This window comes from Triturus cristatus, chromosome 9 (genome assembly GCF_964204655.1).
Source record: "Triturus cristatus chromosome 9, aTriCri1.1, whole genome shotgun sequence".
NCBI lineage: Eukaryota > Metazoa > Chordata > Amphibia > Caudata > Salamandridae > Triturus > Triturus cristatus.
The window spans coordinates 740,419,119-740,438,826 of NC_140592.1; the positions used below are offsets into that span (position 1 = coordinate 740,419,119).

Genomic DNA, 19,708 nt, shown 5'->3' on the forward strand with positions numbered 1-19,708 from the left:
AAATTATCTATTTCAGAATTTCAAGTCCTCGCTCAATCAGCTTACAGTACACCCGTATAAACAAACGCAGATCAGTAGGGTAGAGCCCCACTTGGAGGTGCCCTTAGTCAGTATTTTTGCGGAGGATCATGTACAACAAGCAATTAAAAATATGCGAGAAAGACAGGGCCCCAGGACCAATCGGGCCTTCTCAGGCTTTATTTAAAGCAGATGTAACATTTTGGGCAAGCAAAACACAGGTGTATAATTGTGCTATGCAACCCCAGCCTATTCCTGACTTTTGGAGGTGATCAATAATAAACCCTATCTTTAAGGATGGTAATCTGCATCAACCAAGTAATTATTGAGGCTAAGCATTATGCCAGCTTGCTGCTTCTACATCTCATAAAATGGTCAGACGAAAATAAAATGGTCTCTCCAAACCAGACTGGATTCATCCATGGTGCGGGAACTGATACTAATATGCAATGCCTGGCTTTAGTAATGAACAAACAGAAGTATAATAAACAGTCACTGGGTTTGTTATGTGTACTATTAGTCAGCTTTTGATTGTGTTGATCGCAACCTGCTATGAGAAAAACTATCACTCTTGGGTATCGCAGTCTATTTATTAAAATCAATCCAGTCGCTAGTCCAGATCTCCGTCGATGGATCGGACACCGTTCAAATTCTGTCTTCAGTGCCACGCAAAGTATCTGCGCACTGACTCACCCCAGTTGTGTAGCTTGTGCTCGTCTCCGGAGCACAAAGAAGACTGGGACGTTTGCAGGCCGTTTTGCTCGAAGAAAACCCTTCACGATCATCTGGCTCGATGTCGAGAAATGCAGCGCCAAATCATTGAAGACACGCCGGATATCTTCGGTGAAGAGTCCGGTCAAGGAGAAATTGGTGCATCAGCGGCAGAGGCTTTCTCCGAGTCGGATTCGGAGCTCGAAATAGACCTCGAGGCCCAAGAACTTCCGCAGGGACAAGGTGATGTAAGTACAGAAGACCCTTTGCCCCATAATTTTACTCACAAAAAAACCTAAGGCTTTGGCACCACCTCTGCCTTCTGGCCAAGGTCGGCACTGAGATGACGTTTCTGAGGCCCCACCTTCCAGGACGGCTCCAAAACACTCAGTCAAGCCTTCCGGCACAGGACCGAGTCGACACAAATCCTCTTCTGATGGATACATCTGCCAGTGGATTCCTCACCTTGTGAATATCCCCTGCGCCAGCATTCCACGGAACTTTTCTTTCCCAGCACTCCACGTCGACGTGGGCGACGTCACAATGCATCGGCTCCGCACGCGACTCCGTACGACGTCATCGGAGCCATAAGAAGCCCACGTCGGCGTGATGACGTCAGTTCCCTTTTTTACGTGCCGTCGACGCGCAACGTTTTTTTTCCAGTGCTCTCTAGCTACTTTGTAGTTTAGCTGTGTTACTGTGTTAAATTCAGTGTGTCTTCGACGAGGAAGTCGGGCTTTAAGCCCTGTAGGGAATGCGGAGGCCTGATGTCCATGACGGATCCGCATCAGGACTGCTTATGGTGTCTTTCTTCTGATCACGACATGGAAGAATGCGGGTGCTGTAGGAGCATGAATCCTAAAGCGCTGAAGGAGAGGAAGACTAAGCTCTTCATGAAGAAGATCGGTGAGGAGAAGAGAGGGAGAAAAAAGGAGAAGTCCAGGCGGGAGTCATCGACTTAGAGGTCGTCGAAGTCGAAGAAACACCACAAGAAGAGGAAGCATTCTTCTCGGCGTCGGTCCTCGAAGTCCAGGAAGTCTAGGTCGGCTTCGCCCCGTCGACGTCGGAGCAAGGACTTGTCTCCTTCTCCTTCTAAGTCTCCGAAGTCTCCCTCGCCGAAGCGGGCTCCAGCTCGTTCCCCGACGCTGTCACCGGCTCAGTCTAAGGCCTCGACTCCGGGTCAAGTGGAGTCTGATGTTCCTTTGGATGAGCAAGAACAGGAGGAGGCTGTTCCGGTGCCGCATGACTCTGCGGCTCCGGTGGATGATTCTGCGGAGCCGACGCCAGTGACTCCACAAGGGGATACAGGGACGGTCCCTTATCCCCAATTCCCGGCTCCAGGTACAGATTCCTCAGGCTTTCTGAATGCCATGTATGGTATTTTTAATAGGGCGGCCTTCCCATCCGGAGCACCAACTGGTCCCGTGGGTCCGATGGCGTTTACGCTAGGGGTGCCGCAGCATTACGCTCAGGCCCCCTTTCTGCCCTTTATGCCGATGGCGCCTTCTTGGCAGTTTCCGGCGCCGGCTGGGGATCCGACTCGACCTCGGATGGACCGTCAGTCTTCGGAGCCTTCTTCGAGGCCGACTCCATCGGCGCCGCGTCCGGCGCCACCAACTCCACCTATGGCGCCTCCGACTCCGGTACCTTTGGCTCCACCGACGCCGCGTACGACGTCGATGCCGGCTCCCCGGATCCGGTCGAGGCGGGAGGCCCAAAGGGTATTGGAGGAAGGGAGATATCGAGCAGAGGTGGAAGAAGGTGAAGTCGACTCTTCTTCGGATGAGTTTGAAGGAATCGAGGAAGCAAGTGGTTTGGATACCACCCCAGAGTGGGAGCATGCTTCTGCAAGGTCTTCTCCTCCACAGGAATTGGCACCCTACCATGTGGTGATTAAGAAGGCCGCAGAGTTGTTAGATCTGCAGCTACCCTCTGTGGAGTACAAGTCTAACCTGCTTACGGAGGTGTTACACTCTCCGACGTCGGCTTCAGAGCCACTGTTGCCTTTCAATGAGGCCATCTTGGAACCAGTGTTGGAAGTGTGGAGGAAGCCTCTTTTAGCTCCGGCGGTTTGCAGACAGGTGGCAAGGAGGTACAGAGTTGCACCAGGAGATCCGGATTTTTTGTCCACGCATCCATCTCCGGAGAGCCTAGTTGTGCAGGCTTCATGTTCTAAACATGCTTCGGGTGCTTTCCCTCAGTCTCCGGGTGATAGGGAGTCAAAGTTGATCAGGCGGCCAACAAGACCTTCTCCTCAGGAAGTATGGCGCTGAAATCATCTAATGCCACATGCTTGCTGGGGCGTTATGTTCATGCCTTGACGGACTCTATCAAATCTTTGGCCCCTAAGGTGCCTGAGGGGGATAAGTCGTCCTTCTTGGAAGTTGTTGCGGACACTCAGGCGGCTGCCAGGCAGGTGATCCAGTCTGGGCTGGATACGGCGGACTCGGTGGCGAGAATTATGGGGTCGTCCATAGCCGCAAGGAGGCAGGCTTGGCTCCGTTCCTCTGGATTCTCAGCAGATGTTCAGGCCACGTTGGTTGATCTGCCATTTGACGGACAGAAACTGTTTGGGGAGAAAGCAGATTCTGCCCTTCAACGATTTAAAGACAGTAGATTGACGGCGAAGTCTTTGGGTCTGCAGTCTCCTGCTAGGGATACAGCTTTTCGAAAGTCTAGGGGATTCGGAAGATCATCCTTTCGCTCCTTCCGACAACCCCAACAGCAGCAGCAACAGCAGCAGCAGAATCCCCTCTATAGGTCCTATAGAGGGAAGCAAAGGGGTCGGAGAGGTTCTGGTCGCAACCCCTCTTCTTCCTCCTCCTCCTCTGCTCCAAATGAGGCTTCAGGGAAGCAGCCCTAGATCCCCCATCCCGGATCATGTAAGACCTGTGGGGTGTCGGGTGTCCTACTTTCTACGGGGTTGGAAATCTGTTACAACCGACCTTTGGGTTTTGAACCTTGTAGAGACTGGGTACGCCCTTCCCTTTCGGGAGTTTCCTCCCCCTTACCCTCCTTGCCAAGGTTATTGCGCGGAAGGCCATCTGCTTCTCCTGCAGAAAGAAGTTCTGGCCTTGCTTCAGAAGGGTGCAATAGAGGTGGTTCCGGAGCAGGAAAGGGGTCAGGGATGCTACTCCCGGTATTTTCTGATTCCCAAAATGGACGGCAGATTGCGTCTGATTCTGGACCTCAGAATTTTGAATTTTTACCTGAGACAGGAGAAATTCAAGATGCTGACCCTTGCGCAGGTTCTTCAAACGTTGCAGCAATGAGACTGGATGGTGTCGCTCGACTTACAGGATGCGTACTTTCATGTCCCAATCCTGAAGTCGCACAGGAAGTATCTCCGTTTTACGGTTGGGTCGCAACACTACCAATTTGCAGTCCTCCCGTTTGGTCTTACTACCGCACCTCGAGTCTTCACAAAGGTGATGGCAGTGGTGGCTGCTCATCTCAGGAGGTCAGGGATCCCGGTTTTCCCTTACCTGGACGACTGGCTTCCGAAGGCAGAGTCCCCAGAGATAGTGCAGCGTCATCTGCAGGTGACATCTCAGCTGTTATTCGACTTGGGTTTTTCAATCAATGTGCCCAAATCTCACCTGGTGCCCTCTCAACGCTACCTGTTTATAGGGGCAGTACTGGACACTACTGTGAGTCGAGCATTCCCTCCTCCTCAAAGGATTCTCGACATTCAGGAGATGGTCCCTTTATTCCACAGTGGAGCGGTTGTTCCAGTTCTGAAGGTCCTTCGCCTGCTCGGTCTGTTTGCCTCCTGCATTCTGTTGGTCAACCACGCACGCTGGCACATGAGGGCGCTCCAGTGGTGTCTCCGCAAGCAGTGGTATCAGCACAACAGGGATCTCGGGGAGTCGATCAAGATCTCCGGAGAAGCTTCAGCGGATCTGTCTTGGTGGAGCGTGGAGGGCAATCTGTCTCAAGGAAAGCCCTTCCATCTACCTCCATCGGTGGCCACAGTGATAACGGATGCATCCACTTTAGGGTGGGGTGCGCATCTGGGGGATCTGGAGATCAAAGGACTTTGGTCTCCAGAGGAGAGGTTGCTTCACATCAACCTTCTGGAATTGCGGGCGATTCGTTTGGCGCTCAAGGCCTTCCTCCCTTCCCTTCGCGGTCAGTCGATTCAAGTCCTGACAGACAACACGACTGCGATGTGGTATGTCAACAAGCAGGGAGGTGTGGGGTCTCTTGGTCTATGCAGAGAGGCCTTACGACTATGGTCCTGGGTTCAGGACCATCGGATTTGTCTGATGGCAAATCATCTGGCCGGGGTGTTGAACGTGCGTGCGGACAGTCGCAGTCGGCAGTTCTCCGCCGACCACGAGTGGAGGCTCCATCCGGAGGTGGTTCGTCACGTCTTTCGGACGTGGGGGTCTCCTCTGGTGGACCTGTTCGCCACCCGCGAGAACGTGCACTGCCCGTCATTCTGCAGTCTCCAGTATCCGATGCAGGGGGCGTTGGGGGACACGTTTCAGTTGAATTGGGGATCTCACCTCCTTTACGCGTTTCCTCCCATACCCTTGATTCCTCGGGTTCTGAGGAAGATTCGCCAAGACCGCGCCCAAGTCATATTGGTCGCCCCGGATTGGCCAAGAAGGGTGTGGTATACAGATCTTCTCCAGCTCTCCTCGTGCCCTCCGCTCCGTCTCCCTCTGAGGGTAGACCTCCTCTCGCAGTCGGAGGGGCAGGTTCTACACCCCCACCTCCAGAGCTTACACCTTCATGCCTGGAGATTGAACGGGGCAACCTGAGTTCATTCTCTCTCCCGCCGGATGTGGTGGACGTTATTTTATCAGCCAGGCGACACTCCACCAAGTCCATTTACTCCTACAGGTGGTCTAAATTTGTTAAATGGTGTGGAGAGAGATCCATTGACCCTGTAAAAGCCCATCTTTCTGATGTGCTCCAGTTTGCTCTTTCCTTGGCTCAGCAGGGCTGTGCTGTGGCCACGGTCAAGGGCTATCTTTCGGCCTTATCGGCCTAATCGGCTTTCCTATGCCTTCCTGATCAACCGTCACTATTTAAATCTCCGGGTGTTCTGAAGTTTATCAAGGGCCAAACATGTTTCCTCCCACTCCATTTGTAATGCCTCAGTGGGACCTTAATCTTGTTTGAACCTTTCTGATGGGGTCCCCATTTGAGCCTCTACATAGCTGTCCTTTGAGGCTGTTGTCCTTTTAAGGTGGTTTTTCTTGTAGCCATAACCTCAGCAAGGAGGGTGAGTGAGCTTCAAGCTCTTAGTTCTAAACCCCCGTTTTTAACCTTGCATGCTGAACGGATGGTTCTCAGGACCAGGGCTGCTTTCCTGCCAAAAGTTGTCACTCCGTTTCATTTGGGGCAGTCCATTACTCTCCCTGTTTTCTATCCTCCTCCTCATCCTTCCAAAGAGGAGGAAAGGCTTCATCACTTGGACCCAAAGAGAGCTGTAAGCTTTTACTTGGACAGAACGAAGGACTTTCGTCTGGACGATCAGCTCTTCGTGGGTTATGTTGGACATTAGAAAGGAAGAGCGGTGCACAAGCGCACGTTGTCGAGATGGATTATCCTTGCCATCAAGATCTGCTACGCCCTGGTTAGTAAGACCCCTCCTGAGGGCATTAGAGCTCATTCAACTAGAGCGAAGTCATCTACATCTGCTTTGGCCCGGGGTGTTCCTGTGGCAGACATTTGTAAAGCCGCGACTTGGGCCTCCCTCCATACCTTCGCAAAGCATTATTGCTTGGACTCTGAGATGAGGAGGGAGGGCCACTGTCTTGCAAGACTTTCTGGTATAGGAAAGGTGGACACCCTCCTCCGGGAGTGGGGACTGCTGTGGGAATCTATTCACAAGGTGAGGAATCCACTGGCAGATGTATCCATCAGAAGAACAAGTTACTTACCTTCGGTAACGCTTTTTCTGGTGGATACAGTATCTGCCTGTGGATTCCTCACTGACCCACCCGTCTCCCCGTTGTCCACCTTTGTATGCCATGAAAGAGGTCTTGTTGGAATATTTTGATACTTTCTTGTACATTTGTAGGAAATGCTTGTTTGTTTAGCATTCCTTTGCTTTGTATGCTATGTATTGGTATTCTGTATACTGTGTATACTTGGAGTTGTCGTTGGTTCACCTGTTCGCCTCGAAGGCACGGAAAAAATGGGTGGAACTGACGTCATCACGCCGATGTGGGCTTCTTATGGCTCCGATGACGTCGTACGGAGTCGCGTGCGGAGCCGATGCATTGTGACGTTGCCCAGGTCGACGTGGAGTGCTGGGTAAGAAAAGTTCAGTGGAATGCTGGCGCAGGGGATATTCACAAGGTGAGGAATCCACAGGCAGATACTGTATCCAGCAGGAAAAGCGTTACCGAAGGTAAGTAACTTGTTCTTCAGAACCGAAGCCTTCTGGTTCCAAGTTGAAATCTGGCTCGGAACGGAAATCCTCCATGTGAAAAATTAACCGCCTTCAGAGCCGAAATCTTCACACAAATGCCAGTCCAAACCATCACCGAAAACTCCTGGCACTGAAACCGAAAGATGTCCCTTTTGATCCAAATTTAGACATTGTTCACCAAAAATGGACTCCAAACAGAAGAGACATTATATTAACCCAGAAACTGGTCATATTCATACCAAGCTGCCTCGCAAACACAAGCTTCCTGATGACAGTCATTACAAGATCCCTTTAAAAAAGAAGTCTGTTGATACCAGCCCTTTTTTTTCTACCACCAGCATCCCCTCCACCACCCTCTTCTCCGACTTTAAATCCTTTGCACATCACACCCCTGGATTCTCCACAGTCTCACCATTACCGGGAAGATATTGATGAGTGGGACACGCATTAACCAGTAGTTCCATGGCGGGATTACACAATTCACCCTCCATTAGACAATGATCCAGACCTTTACCCTGCCAAGCCATCACCACCTGATGACAGTGTATCTTATCAAGAACTCATTGCCAGGACTGCAGAATACCATGGGGTGGTACTACACTATGATTCCTTAGAAGAGGATTTGTTGTTTGAGGCATTAGGATCCACACACAGGTCAACACAAACACTCCCGACGCTTAAAGGTATGATTAGACACGCTGACAAGATTTTTATAGATCCTGTAATTGCACGTATCTCGACTCCTTAAGTCGACGGAATATAAAGCCTCCCCAACAGATCCAATATTTATTAGGGGTCAGTTGCCTCTAGACTCACTGGTAGTGTGCAATGCTCGCAAATGAGCTAATTCTCAAACCTCCGGGAATGCTCCTCCCCCAGACAAAAATTCCAAGCTGATAGACTCTTCTGATAAACGCATTGCTGCTCAAGCTGCCAATCACACACTTGTTGCAAACACACAGGGCCTTTTGGCCAGATAAGATAGGGCACACTGGGATGAAACCGAGCAATTTCTCTAATATCTCCCAGATGAGCATAAACCGGGTCTGGTGGCTCAGTGAACTAAAGCGTCCACTGCAGGGGCCTTTTTTTCTTTTCGACCTCATGGTCACAGGTTCAAATTCCGGCAGGTCCACTCAGCCTTTCATCAATCTGAGCTGGATAAAATGAGTACCATTGAGTTGGGTAACAATAAATGTCTGTTATTCATCGCCAAGATGCCTCCGGGTGAACATGCGCTTTACAAATGCACATGTTATGTTATAAAGCAAAGGTGCAAGGTTTAGTGAATGAAGGAAAGCTAATTTCCAATTCTTCAATAAGATGTGCTCTAGATGCTGCTGATACCGCAGCTAGAGAGGTCAACACAAGCATCTTACTCAGAGCACATGCTTGGTTAAGGATTTCCGGGTTTAAGCCTGAAGTCCAACAATTTATTTTAAATACACTATTTGACAAAAAGCATCTCTTTGGTCCATTGGTCGATCAGGTGCTTGAGTAAATGAAAAAGGATACGGAAGTCCCTAAATCCAGGGGGGCGCTCGAGTCTCCTTCAAACAGAGGTTCCTTTCATCGCTCCTTTTACAGAGCAGGGTCCAAAGCCACATCCTCAGACCAGAACACCTCCTCTTACAAAGAAAATAACAGTCCTCTTCCTCAAGAGGCTTTTTTCGAGGAGGATTTATAGGAAACCACTCTAAAGGCAGGGGTAACGCCCCTTCCCCTAATAAACATTGACTTCCCCACGCTTCCCTTCGACCATACCACACCTGTCGGAGGAAGACTTCAACAATTTCTCCCCATTTGGCAATCTATAACAACCGAAAAATGGGTGATCAGAATTATCCAACATGTGTATTGCCTGGCGCTTACAACCAATCCTCCAAACACTCCATCTCGCTCTAACAAATTGTCTCCAGACCACTTGCAGTTGCTCGAACAGGAAGTGCATTCTCTCTTATTAAAGTGAGCCTCAGTACCAAGGTTCAGGGGATTACTCTTTATTTTTTGATTCCTAAAAAGGATGGTGCCTTAAGATGTATTCTGGATCTCAGGGAGTTAAACCTATATATACTATCAGAGCATTTTTACATGGTAACCCTTCAACAGGTACTTACACTTTTACAGAAGGGAGATTTTGTCTACTCTAGACTTAAGACGCGTATTTTCATGTTCCAATTCATCCAGCTCATCACAAATACCTCTGATTTGTGATAGCAGGCAAACATTACCAATTTAAAGTACTCCCGTTTGGAGTGACTACTGCTCCCAGAGTATTTACCAAATGCCTGGCAGTAGTCGCAGCTCATCTCGGACATATGCATGTCTTCCCCAACCTAGAGGACTGGCTCATCAAAGCCAGCTCTTACCAAACTGTCTAAGACACACTCAGACCACAATAGACATACTTCATCAACTGGGCTTTACCGTCGATGCACAGAAATCTCACCTGCATCCTTCACAGATGCAGTCTTACCTAGGGGCCACTCAAGACACTATTGAAACTCTACCCTCTCCCAATATAGCCAGAATTCACAACATTCAGTCAATGATACTATAGTTTCAATTCAACCAAGCATTACTAGCCAGAGTTTTCATGCAACTGCTGGGAATTATGGCATCTCATCGCAATTGTACCCCATGCAAGACTCCACTTGCGTCCCCTACAAGAGTGTTAAGCACATCAGTGGAATCCGTCGCAGGGTCAATTAAACGATCTAGTGTTGGTAGACGGCCGCACCCATCGCTCTCTGCAGTGGTCGAACCCACAAAATGTATCAAAAGGATGGCCTTTCATCAACCCTATTCCATAGATCTTGCTCACAGCCGACGCATCTGACAGGTTGGGGGGCCCATCTCCAAGATTACACAATACAAGGCCTGTGGAGCTGCAAGTACAAAAGCCTCCACATCAACTATCTAGAGCTTCTAGCAGTCTTTCTATCGTTCAAAGAGTTTCAAACTCACCTGATAGGCAAAGCTGTCCTAGTCCGCACAGGCAACATGACAGCAATGTACTATGTACAAAAACAGAGGGGGTGGGACACTCTCTCCAACTGTCTTGCCTCTCTCGAGCCATTTGGAATTGGGCAATACATCACAGGATTTATCTTCTGGCAGAACACCTTCCAGGGGTAAACAATCAGATTGCCGACCTCCTCAGCAGAAAGAGGCAGAAAATGCACGAGTGGGAACTTCATCCCCAAGTTCTCCTTCCATACTCCCAACAATGGGGATTCCCACAAATAGACTTGTTCGCCACAGTCGACAACGCAAAATTCCCGAACTTTGCCTCCAGGTTCCCACTCCTGCTCTCAAAAGGCAATGCCCTATGGATGAACTGGTCAGGGATATTTACCTACACTTTTCCGCCTCTCCCACTCATTCCGTGTCTGGTTCAGAAGCTCAGGCAAACATTCCTCACACTAATTCTACTAGCTACCACATGGGCCCTTCAACCTTGGTACACCACCCTGTTGGAGCTGTCAGTAGTTGTAATTATTGAACAGGTGAAGAATTTGCAGGTAGAGTATCCACCAGAAAGATTGTTACTGCAGCTAAGTTACTATCTTAACTGCTCCTTTTGGTGCCAGGTGCAAAACCTCTTCCACTTTAGGGAACAGCAAGAACTAGTTAACCAAGTGTAACCTCCTGCACAGTTATAACACAATGTTCTGGTAAATGCAGAATCCCATGCTGGAAAGCTTCATGAGCCAGGCTGCTGTGGCTATAGAAATTGTGTAATGTATTGTCCTACCTCTATTCATGAATGAAAAATCTGATCTGTGTGGGAGCATGAAATAGCATCTGATTGAATTATGCAGGAGGCCATGTACATACCAGAGCTGCCTCAGTCACTTGGACTTTAAATGAATCATTGTTGATCACCATCTGTACTTGCAAATGGTCACTCAAGTTGCAGTTACTAGTAAAAAACCTACAATGTTATCTCCAGCTAGTTTATAAAACTCATTTCCAGAGATCCTCAACTTGAGACGCTCTTGGTAATAAAGTTGTCATTTAGTCTTTTTCTGCTGTGCTAAGGTCTCATTCTGGTGTTCCCTAGACAACAAACCGAATTTGAAAAACATTGTGATGGGACTGTTCATACCCTTCTAAATGGTGTTCGTTGAAGCACTTGCATTTTAGTTTTTATTTTCTAGAAGGTATGCTTTCATGCCTTAATGTAGTACCCAAGATCATAATTTCTGAGCTTCCCTCAAAAGGGCTGGTTCCCTGTGGTTTACTGCTTATTCTGTTATCTTGATATATTGATATGTCAAAGTAGAGGAAAGGAAGATAACATACAGTTGGGCTGCCCATCAATATTAATATGTATACACAAAAACCTGAAAAAGTAGTTGCAAACAGTAAAACATTCACTCAATCAATTTCTGAAGCACTGCTCACCAACATGAGGGTATCCAGGTCTTGGAGGGGTCCAGTGGTTCAGTTGAAGAGCCATGTCTTCAATCTTTTTCGGAACTCTGGTAGTGAGGGTGAGGTCCAAAGGTGTAGAGGGTGATCATTCTGCGTCTTTGCTACGATGTAGGAGAAGGAGCATCCACTGTTTCTACGATATCGGATGCGAAGGGGTGAAGGCAAGGGAGGTGAGGCGGAGGTTTCGGATGGCTGGTGGAAGTGCAGGTGTGGTTGATGTAGGCGGGGCCGTATTTGTGAAGGTCTTTGTATCCGTGGGTTAGTAGCTCGAAGTGGCATCTCTTCTGCACTGGGAGCCTTGAGGTGAGAGGTGATGTGGGCTCGACGGGGGAAGTAGAGGAAAAGTCAGGCAGTGGCGTTCCATAGAACCTATAGTCTATGGACGAAGTGAGCTGCAATTTCTTAGTAGAGAGCATTACCACAGTCCAGTGGACTTGTGATGAGGGCTTGAGTAAGTATTCATCTTGCGCTCTGTGGAAGGCATTTGGAGAAATATTCTGATAGATGCTTGTAAAAGCATATTACACACCTTTAGAATATTCCCAGGCACAAAAATGGATTTGGGGACATTTTTAAGCAATACTTGTGTGAACCGGTTAATAGCAACACCGCCCTGGAAGAGATGGAGTGAAACGACATATAGGTGCTATCCCTGTGATCTGGAGTCACTCCTTTTCTTTCAGTGACCATCATCGTGCACCTGGAGCTCCGCTGCCATCTTGGTCCTTAGACGACTCTACAACAGTGTGTTAGTGAAAATGCCCCCACTAAAAAGATGTCCTATGGTGCTTGGGATCTGGTCACAATTCAAAGTCATGGTACAAGTGAACTTTAAGGCACCCAAAGGTGATCTGAGAATGGGAGGCAAAAAGTTCTATTTTATCGAAAATAAGAGTAGGTTATGGTCGAACCACTAGTCCTGTTCCAAGTCGTAGGGCTGCTAGTGGTCCAGAACCCCGCTTATGTCGAAAGCTAACTTCCTGGTCAAAGTCTTCTGGTAAGTCTTAGTCAGAAATGTGCACTAAGCACAAAAACGACTAAGCAGGGCTTGACCCCATTGCGCCACTCAGTCTGGTAAGAAGTCGCAAGACGTTCTGGTGTTACCTATATCCAAACCAGTCTCTTAACTGGTTCCAACATGCCCTCAATTCCCTGTGTTTTCTATCCAGGAGCAATTAGTGGCCTTCAAAGAAGCCATTCACCCTCCACCATCTCAGACTGACCATTTGCACCACTGGTTCAGACCTCCATGCTCAACTTTAAGTCCATGCTGGTTCCTTCCGTTCTGACACCGACTCAGTAGGTGCCAGACCCAGCTAAGACATGTTCTGGTTCTCATATTAGCTGATCTATGACTAGGTGACCTAGACCAGCCTTCTCCGATCCGGGTTTCTTGATTAGACACTCTACACTTAAAAGCCTGGTTATTCCGGCTTCTACTAGTAAAATCAATCTGAATTTTTTTCCAACTAGTCCTATGGATAGAGAATTTAAACCGATTGAAACTTTTCAGAAATAAAGTAATTTCCTCTACAAGCTCAGGCCTCATAATTCTCTATGCAGGATTCCTTTTGAGTAGGTGCACTCACACTTAGTGGGACATGTCCAGCAAGATGATGCTGAGTATCCCGAACGACATCAATGCCTCGTTGGCCCAAACAATACAGGATGGCTAAGATCCAGCCAAGTATGTTGTGTGTGCTGGCCTGGTCACAACAAACTACATAGAAAGAGCTGCTGGCACTAGTATCATTCTTAGAAGGCACGCTTAGATGAGATCAACCAGGTTTTGAGGAAACGTGCAGGCGCCCTTGATGGAAAGGTCCTTAGATGGGTTCAGGTTGTTAGTAGAGCAGTCTGCTTTGGCTGTGGAAAGATTTCAGGGTAGTCGTGCCACAGCATCATCTTTGGAACTATTTTCTCCTGCCAAGCAGTTTCACCAACAGTACCAAAACTTTTGATACTATTTAGAGGGATGGCTTTCAGGCAAATGCAGGCCTCCCAACCTGTGCTACAGCAGCAAAACCCTCCTTTTTAGGTAGAATCAGTCGCAGCAGCAGAGACGGCTAACTCCCTGGCTGGAGATCCAGCCCATGAGAGGGGTGTGTGTGGCAGGTGTTTCATAGGGGCTGTGACCTATATTTTATCTCCCAAGCATCCCATCATCCTCCCACACCAGAGTGACGAGTGGGGAACGCAGCCTTTTGTACAAGGGTGCTGTTGAGAGGGTGCCAAACTCAGAAGAGGGGGGGGGGGCGGGGGGGGGCGGGGGAGTGCTATTGGCGCTACTTCCTTGTGCCGAAGAAAGACCAGCCTCTGGCTTTTACTCCACCTCCAGCTTTTGGATGGATCTAAAGAAAATGATATTCAAATGCTTTCTCTTTTTCAAATTCTGTCAGCTCAAGACCTAGGAGACATAATGGTTGCCTTTGCCTTGCATGATGCATATCTCCTATATCCTTCCTGTAGCACTGCAGGGGCTACCCGCTGTATGAGATCCAGAATAGAACACTATTAATTTATCGTGCTGCCATCCGTCCTTACCATGAACCCTTGCATGTTCATGAAAGGGATGGTGGAGGTCACGGCTCATCTTTGAAGGTCTGGGCTACATATATTCTCTGTTCTCGACTCCTCTGCTCAAGCTGGCTTGCTGCAGATGGCTGACCTCCTGATATCATTGGGGTTTACTATTAATAAGCCAAAGTCTCTCTGAGCCCCAGACTATGCTCATGACCCAATTGTTTTTTGAACCTGGTTTAGGTTGATCGACAAAGTGCCCCCATCGACACTCAAACCGTGGATCCACATTCAATATCCTGTCTAGCTATTACAGTTAGCATCTTAGCCCTAGGGGGCAGTGCCAATTAACTCCATGCAAAAGGAGAAACGTTTATGAGTCACAGCTTTCTTGTCTTTTTTGGTTGGGGAGTAGGCCTGGGCGTAGTTTGCGGAGTGCTGCTAGGCGGAACTCCACCCAGTGCCGGAAAAACTCTGCCAGCGGCGTAGTGCATTGAGTTGCACTGCTTTTTAGCGACAGGAGTTTGTCCTGTGCTGTAAAATCAGCACGAATGGCACCACGTGCAGCGCAAGAGGGCGCTGCTTCTTTCTGACGATAGAGTAGATGTTCTATTCGAGCAGCAGCTTCCTCAACCCGAGCAGCAGGCTTCTCAACGCAAGTGGTAGCAAGCTGCTGCGACCGCCTGCGTTGAGAAATCTCGCAGGGAGGTGGTCTAGCGTATGGTTTTCCCCACTCATGCTCACCAACGTAACTTTGGCGAGCCGCGCAAGGGTAAAAACTCCCCTCTGCGTCGCTTCATGGATTTTTTCAGAATCCCGCGCTGTACGCGGAGTGGGCAGAACCCCACGAACTCTGCCGGCAGAACGGAGTTCACAGCTCACCCCTATTGGGGAGCTGAGGATGTTAATTCTTTTTCAGTAAATTTGTTGTGTTTTGCATACTCTAGAAAAAATACTGATGGGGAAAAAGCAGAAATGATAGTCTTTGGTGACTGAGATGTACTCTGACAAACAAATGGCCTATCAGCTTGTATGATTTTCTTCGGATTACCTCAAACACTTTACTGTAAGCTTGAGTGACTTGCTTCATCATTACCTGGAGCATGAGTTTAACTCTTGGTTCTGCCTCACTGTACCTTTGTTTCCAGCAATGCTTCTTCATACTGTGGTTAGGTAGAGTGTTAAGGTAGCTAAAGAGGCTAAAAGTCCCCCGGATTAGGTACTTCTTGGAGCTCCCTTTGACTGCACATTTCAGTATTGATACCGACACACATATGCAGTTGCTCCTTGCTGCCACACACCCTGCTTCTTCTTGTCTCTGGATCAGGCTGTATGTTACTAAGGAGACATTCCATAAGGTTGTCAAGTATATACATTTATGTAAATCGTCTACCTCCTCTCAGAGATGCACCTGCATGCATATCCATGAGAGATTCATGTGTTTGTCTCCGTTTTATACTAGACAAACAACAAAGCTACTGAACGTTGGCTACTGGTGCAGTACACCTTTTATAATTTGTTCATGCTACAAGAATTCCTTTCCATTCACCTTTCTGTTAAGTGTTGTACTTCTTAATTTTTTCCTGTTTGAGTTCACTGGCAAGCATGCTTGGGATATTTCCAGTGTGTGACCAACAAGAAATGTGAAATAAACAACCCTGACCACAAACTAACAGTACACTAAACTCTCAACTCTATTTTTTGAGGAACCCGAACGAGCCAGAAGGCAAAGAGCGAGTCGAGAGCATCAGGTGAGATGGAAAGTGCGGACAAGACCATTGCTAATCTCAAGAGGGGTGGATCTAAAACCCTCTACCTTCTGTAAACTTTCCTGTAACACACCTATCCCTAAATCTTGGCTCTCGCTCTGTCTATGGCATGCAAAGGGTTTAATGCACACTTACAAACAACTATGTTGTCTGTTGATTCTGTAAATTAACTCATCACAATCTTGTCTGCTATGGTAATTTTTTTTGATTTGCTAAGCAGGGTCATATATTTGGTGAAGTTGAGGCATGGCTTGTGGGAGGGAAATATATGGAAATGCATACAGAGAAGCCCATGGAAAGGATCTATACACCCAGTCTGAACACTTAAGGGCCATAAGGAGAAGCTTGCTAGAAACATGTGTCCAGAAATGGATCAGAATTAATTGCCATTTTGATGTAAACTGCTGAATCTAAGTTTATTTTGTGCTTGCGTCTTATATTTAATTCATGGATTTAATGAATCAGTTTAACAGAAATAGATCTGTACTTTCTAAGGGAATAAATGATGGATAGAAAAGTGTAAAGGGTTCCAAACGCAAGTTCAGTGAAATTGGTCTTGAGTGTCGTGAGCGATAGAATAACGAGAGATTGATTATTTTTGTAGTTACGTGGGGCCATTAGTGGTAAGTATTTGACCTAGGACTCTGAGCAGACACTGGGAGTTTGAGTGGGCTTAGGGAGGCAGGGAATGACTTTTGCATTTTTAAGAGAACTTGTGAGGTGGACCTAGTGAAAAAATGTGGTATGATATAAAGTGAAAAGAGAACATGATATAGGAGAATTTTTATGTTGACGTGTTGTGGCAAAGAGCCTAGGAGAACTGACATTTCTACAGAAAGATATTTCCTATTTATTATAATATAGCTGTTAGGTTTGTTCCTGGAAACATTCATAAAAATGTTTACATTTTTTCTTAATGTTTAAAAAAAAAAACATTAAAAAAAAAAGTAAAACTTTTGAAGAACACAACAAACTTCATTGGCCTCTTAAATTGGTCTCTGCTAGTTTAGGCTTTGTGTTGACTCCAGGGAAAGCATTTCACTTTTTTTTTCCTACCTTGTTAGAGCAAAGACCTTCTAACACTACTTCTGTTTTCCCACTACTGCTTTACTTTATGGTGGAACACTTTATTTTTTCACTGAGCTTTTTACCATTTCTCACTTTCTCTAACCTGCTTCATGCTTTTAAGAAACCGTATCTCTTCTCTGTTCGTTGAAAGCGTGGGCACTTTTAACTACTACTGTCATTGTTAATGCAAAATGTCCGATGAGGAAAGGCACCCCGGCGCCTCTACTGCCTTCCTTCTGGTTTTACATTGCAATTTGAATGTGCTGCTTGAAGATGAGACCCGGGGCTGTTTGAGAGGTCCTTGAAGCTTTTGTCCATCCCAGCATTCTAAGATTTCAAAACCTTCATCTCAAAATACTTTCTAAAGCTTAAACAAGTCCCGGGAGGGACACCCCTCATAAAACGAGCCAAAGGTGGATCCTGCCCCCACCTCAACCAGTCTCGGTGCCCCTCAGAAAGGTACCTGTAGTGCCTTCTACCCAACGTTATTGTTGCCAACTAAGACTCTGGTTCTAACCTTGGCACACGCTTACAGTGTCATGGGAGACCTTGGCGCTAATAGACATTTCTGTACTGATGGGGGAATTTTCACTTTATGGGCCAGCTTTGTCTGTGAGGGGGTTTGATTTCCAGCCTGGGTAATGGTCCCAACTAAAGTTCCTTCAATTGGAAAGCTCCTGGACAGCAAACAGTGTTTGGTTTCAGCATTCCTTTCTCCATGGAAACTTTATGGCAGTAATGGAACAACTCTGACTTCCCAGCTGGGATGGTGGACCTTGTGTGTTGTATATCACATCAAGTAAACTGTGTATGCTACACTTTTTGAAAATTAAAAGGTGCTTTAAATTAAAGAGCATGACCTCTTAGCCAAGACAGGCAGTGAATGATGTTTTATCCATGTTTTCCCACACAAGAGTCTTATTGGCTTTTCTAATGTATAGATTATCTTCAGCAGCTCAATGGAGTGAGACAGTGTTCTAAACTGATGACTCTTTGAATGCGGGGGCAGGTTGTCAGACCTTACTTTGATATGTAGTTAGGTTTAACATAAGAGAAACCTTCAACATGAAATATCTTTTTGGGAGATATCTTTTAATTGCCTAAATAAGGAAGGCTATGTCTCGCTAGCACAAAATTGGAACTTTATACCACCATTCTTGTTTTAGACGTCCTAGAATATCTTTGGTTTAGTTAGACTTCAGGGTCATTTACTGTTTCCGTTAAAGGTGGAAATTCTAGAACACAGTCTGACGTGAACAAGAGAGGCAATACAAATTGCAGAACCTAGCTTAAGTACTTCCATTTTCCCTCTGTTGTGTGCTAACTTGCTTTCTCAAGCCTAGCAGTAAATTTCAAGGAGGCAAGTATATATTTTCTGTATGCCTACTCTGTCCTCAAAGGAAACCACTAACTAACTGCGTATCATCAGCCCTGATTGAACACCCTAACTTCTCTGATGAATGGTAGCACATAACCATCAAGTAGTGGAGTAATAATAGATCTCTTTTCTTTCCCACACCTTAGCTTCTCCCTATGGAGAAAGATACCCAATGCTGCCTGTTGAGAGGTATGTCAACCAGGTCTTGTAGGACTTTCTGATCTCCCAGTCCATAATCCAGCCTATCAGACATGATTTTATGTTCAACACTATCGAAGGCAAGTGCAGTGCAGCAAAATAATGACAGCTAGTGCCTTTGGTGTAATGGCCCATTATAGTTTTCTGTCACATCAGCCAAAGCTTGTACAGTAATTTGGCCAAGTGTAATTTCTAAGGTGGCAGAGTATGCTCTACGTAATGCTGAAGTGGCTCTTGGATGTCTCCGTCCAGAGTTTGTCATCAGAGTAGTAGAGTGACCACAGCGTATTTTAACTGAGGCCGAGCCACCCCTCCTGACAGTTTGATCAGATGAGCAAAGGCAGGTACTAGCAATGTCCAAACTGCACCTTTTCATGGATCCAGAGTTCTACTTCCTACCAGACTGCAGACTAGAATGGCAGCCAGCACAGCCAAATGTTATATAGGACTTCCAGCTTTAACCAAGATGGATAATAGGCTGAACATTCATTTTCCACCGGTATATTTAGAAAGATAGTTTTAGAGCTGGTATCAGAGGACAATTCAGTCTTTTTGCTGGAGTTTTCACAATCTTTTCTTCAAGGAACAGCCCGAAAATATCCACCAAAATTTGCTCCTGGATTACTTGTGTTCAGATGGTATGCTGAATAAGCCTTTGAAACAACTTAAACAAGTCTAACAAGCTGTTTTGCTCATCTACCTTCTGTAGCTCTGATTATCATCCCAAACAAGGGGTTATCCTAAACTTAACTCTTCTAGTTACAGGTTTTGCCATTGGTACAAACAATTGTTTACAAAATATTCTGTGTTCTCATTCACTGTTGCTGAGGAGATCATGTATTTGCCAATCGTACGGAAAGTTGACTAGTTAGAACCTCAACAGCTTTTTACTTGAAAGAGGAAAACAAAAACGGCTTATGATCTGATGAGGACAGTTCTCTCAGATAAGTTAGTGACTTTTAGTCAGATGCCATCAAGCCAATCAGTGTTATCTGTTATGAGCTTCTGGATACAAGTGGTTATAAACATTCTGGTAATCTGAAGATTTCATTTTGTCTCTTTTGTGGGAGAGCCCCCTCTTATCCTCAAATATTAAAATCACCCATCACCAAACCTCTGTTAAAGTAGGAATGCATTATCTTGAGTTAACCAGTATGTTCATCTGGAAATGACATGCTAGATGAAACCTATCCCATTGATGCTAACCAGTGTTTG

At 46.7% G+C, this 19,708-nt stretch overlaps 1 protein-coding gene across 18 annotated transcripts in view; it reads left to right on the plus strand.

The window, feature by feature from the left end:
- Positions 1–19,708, plus strand: part of MARK2 (microtubule affinity regulating kinase 2) — a 662,301-nt gene that overhangs the window by 623,589 nt on the left and 19,004 nt on the right. For 13 of the 18 annotated variants that reach the window (XM_085625997.1, XM_085625990.1, XM_085625992.1 and 10 more), the window contains one exon: positions 15,787–15,831. The exons of the other annotated variants lie outside the window; for them this stretch is intronic. In XM_085625997.1, the coding sequence (XP_085482123.1) occupies positions 15,787–15,831 (45 nt within the window). The remainder of the gene's footprint in view (positions 1–15,786; positions 15,832–19,708) is intronic. 18 annotated transcript variants of the gene reach the window in all.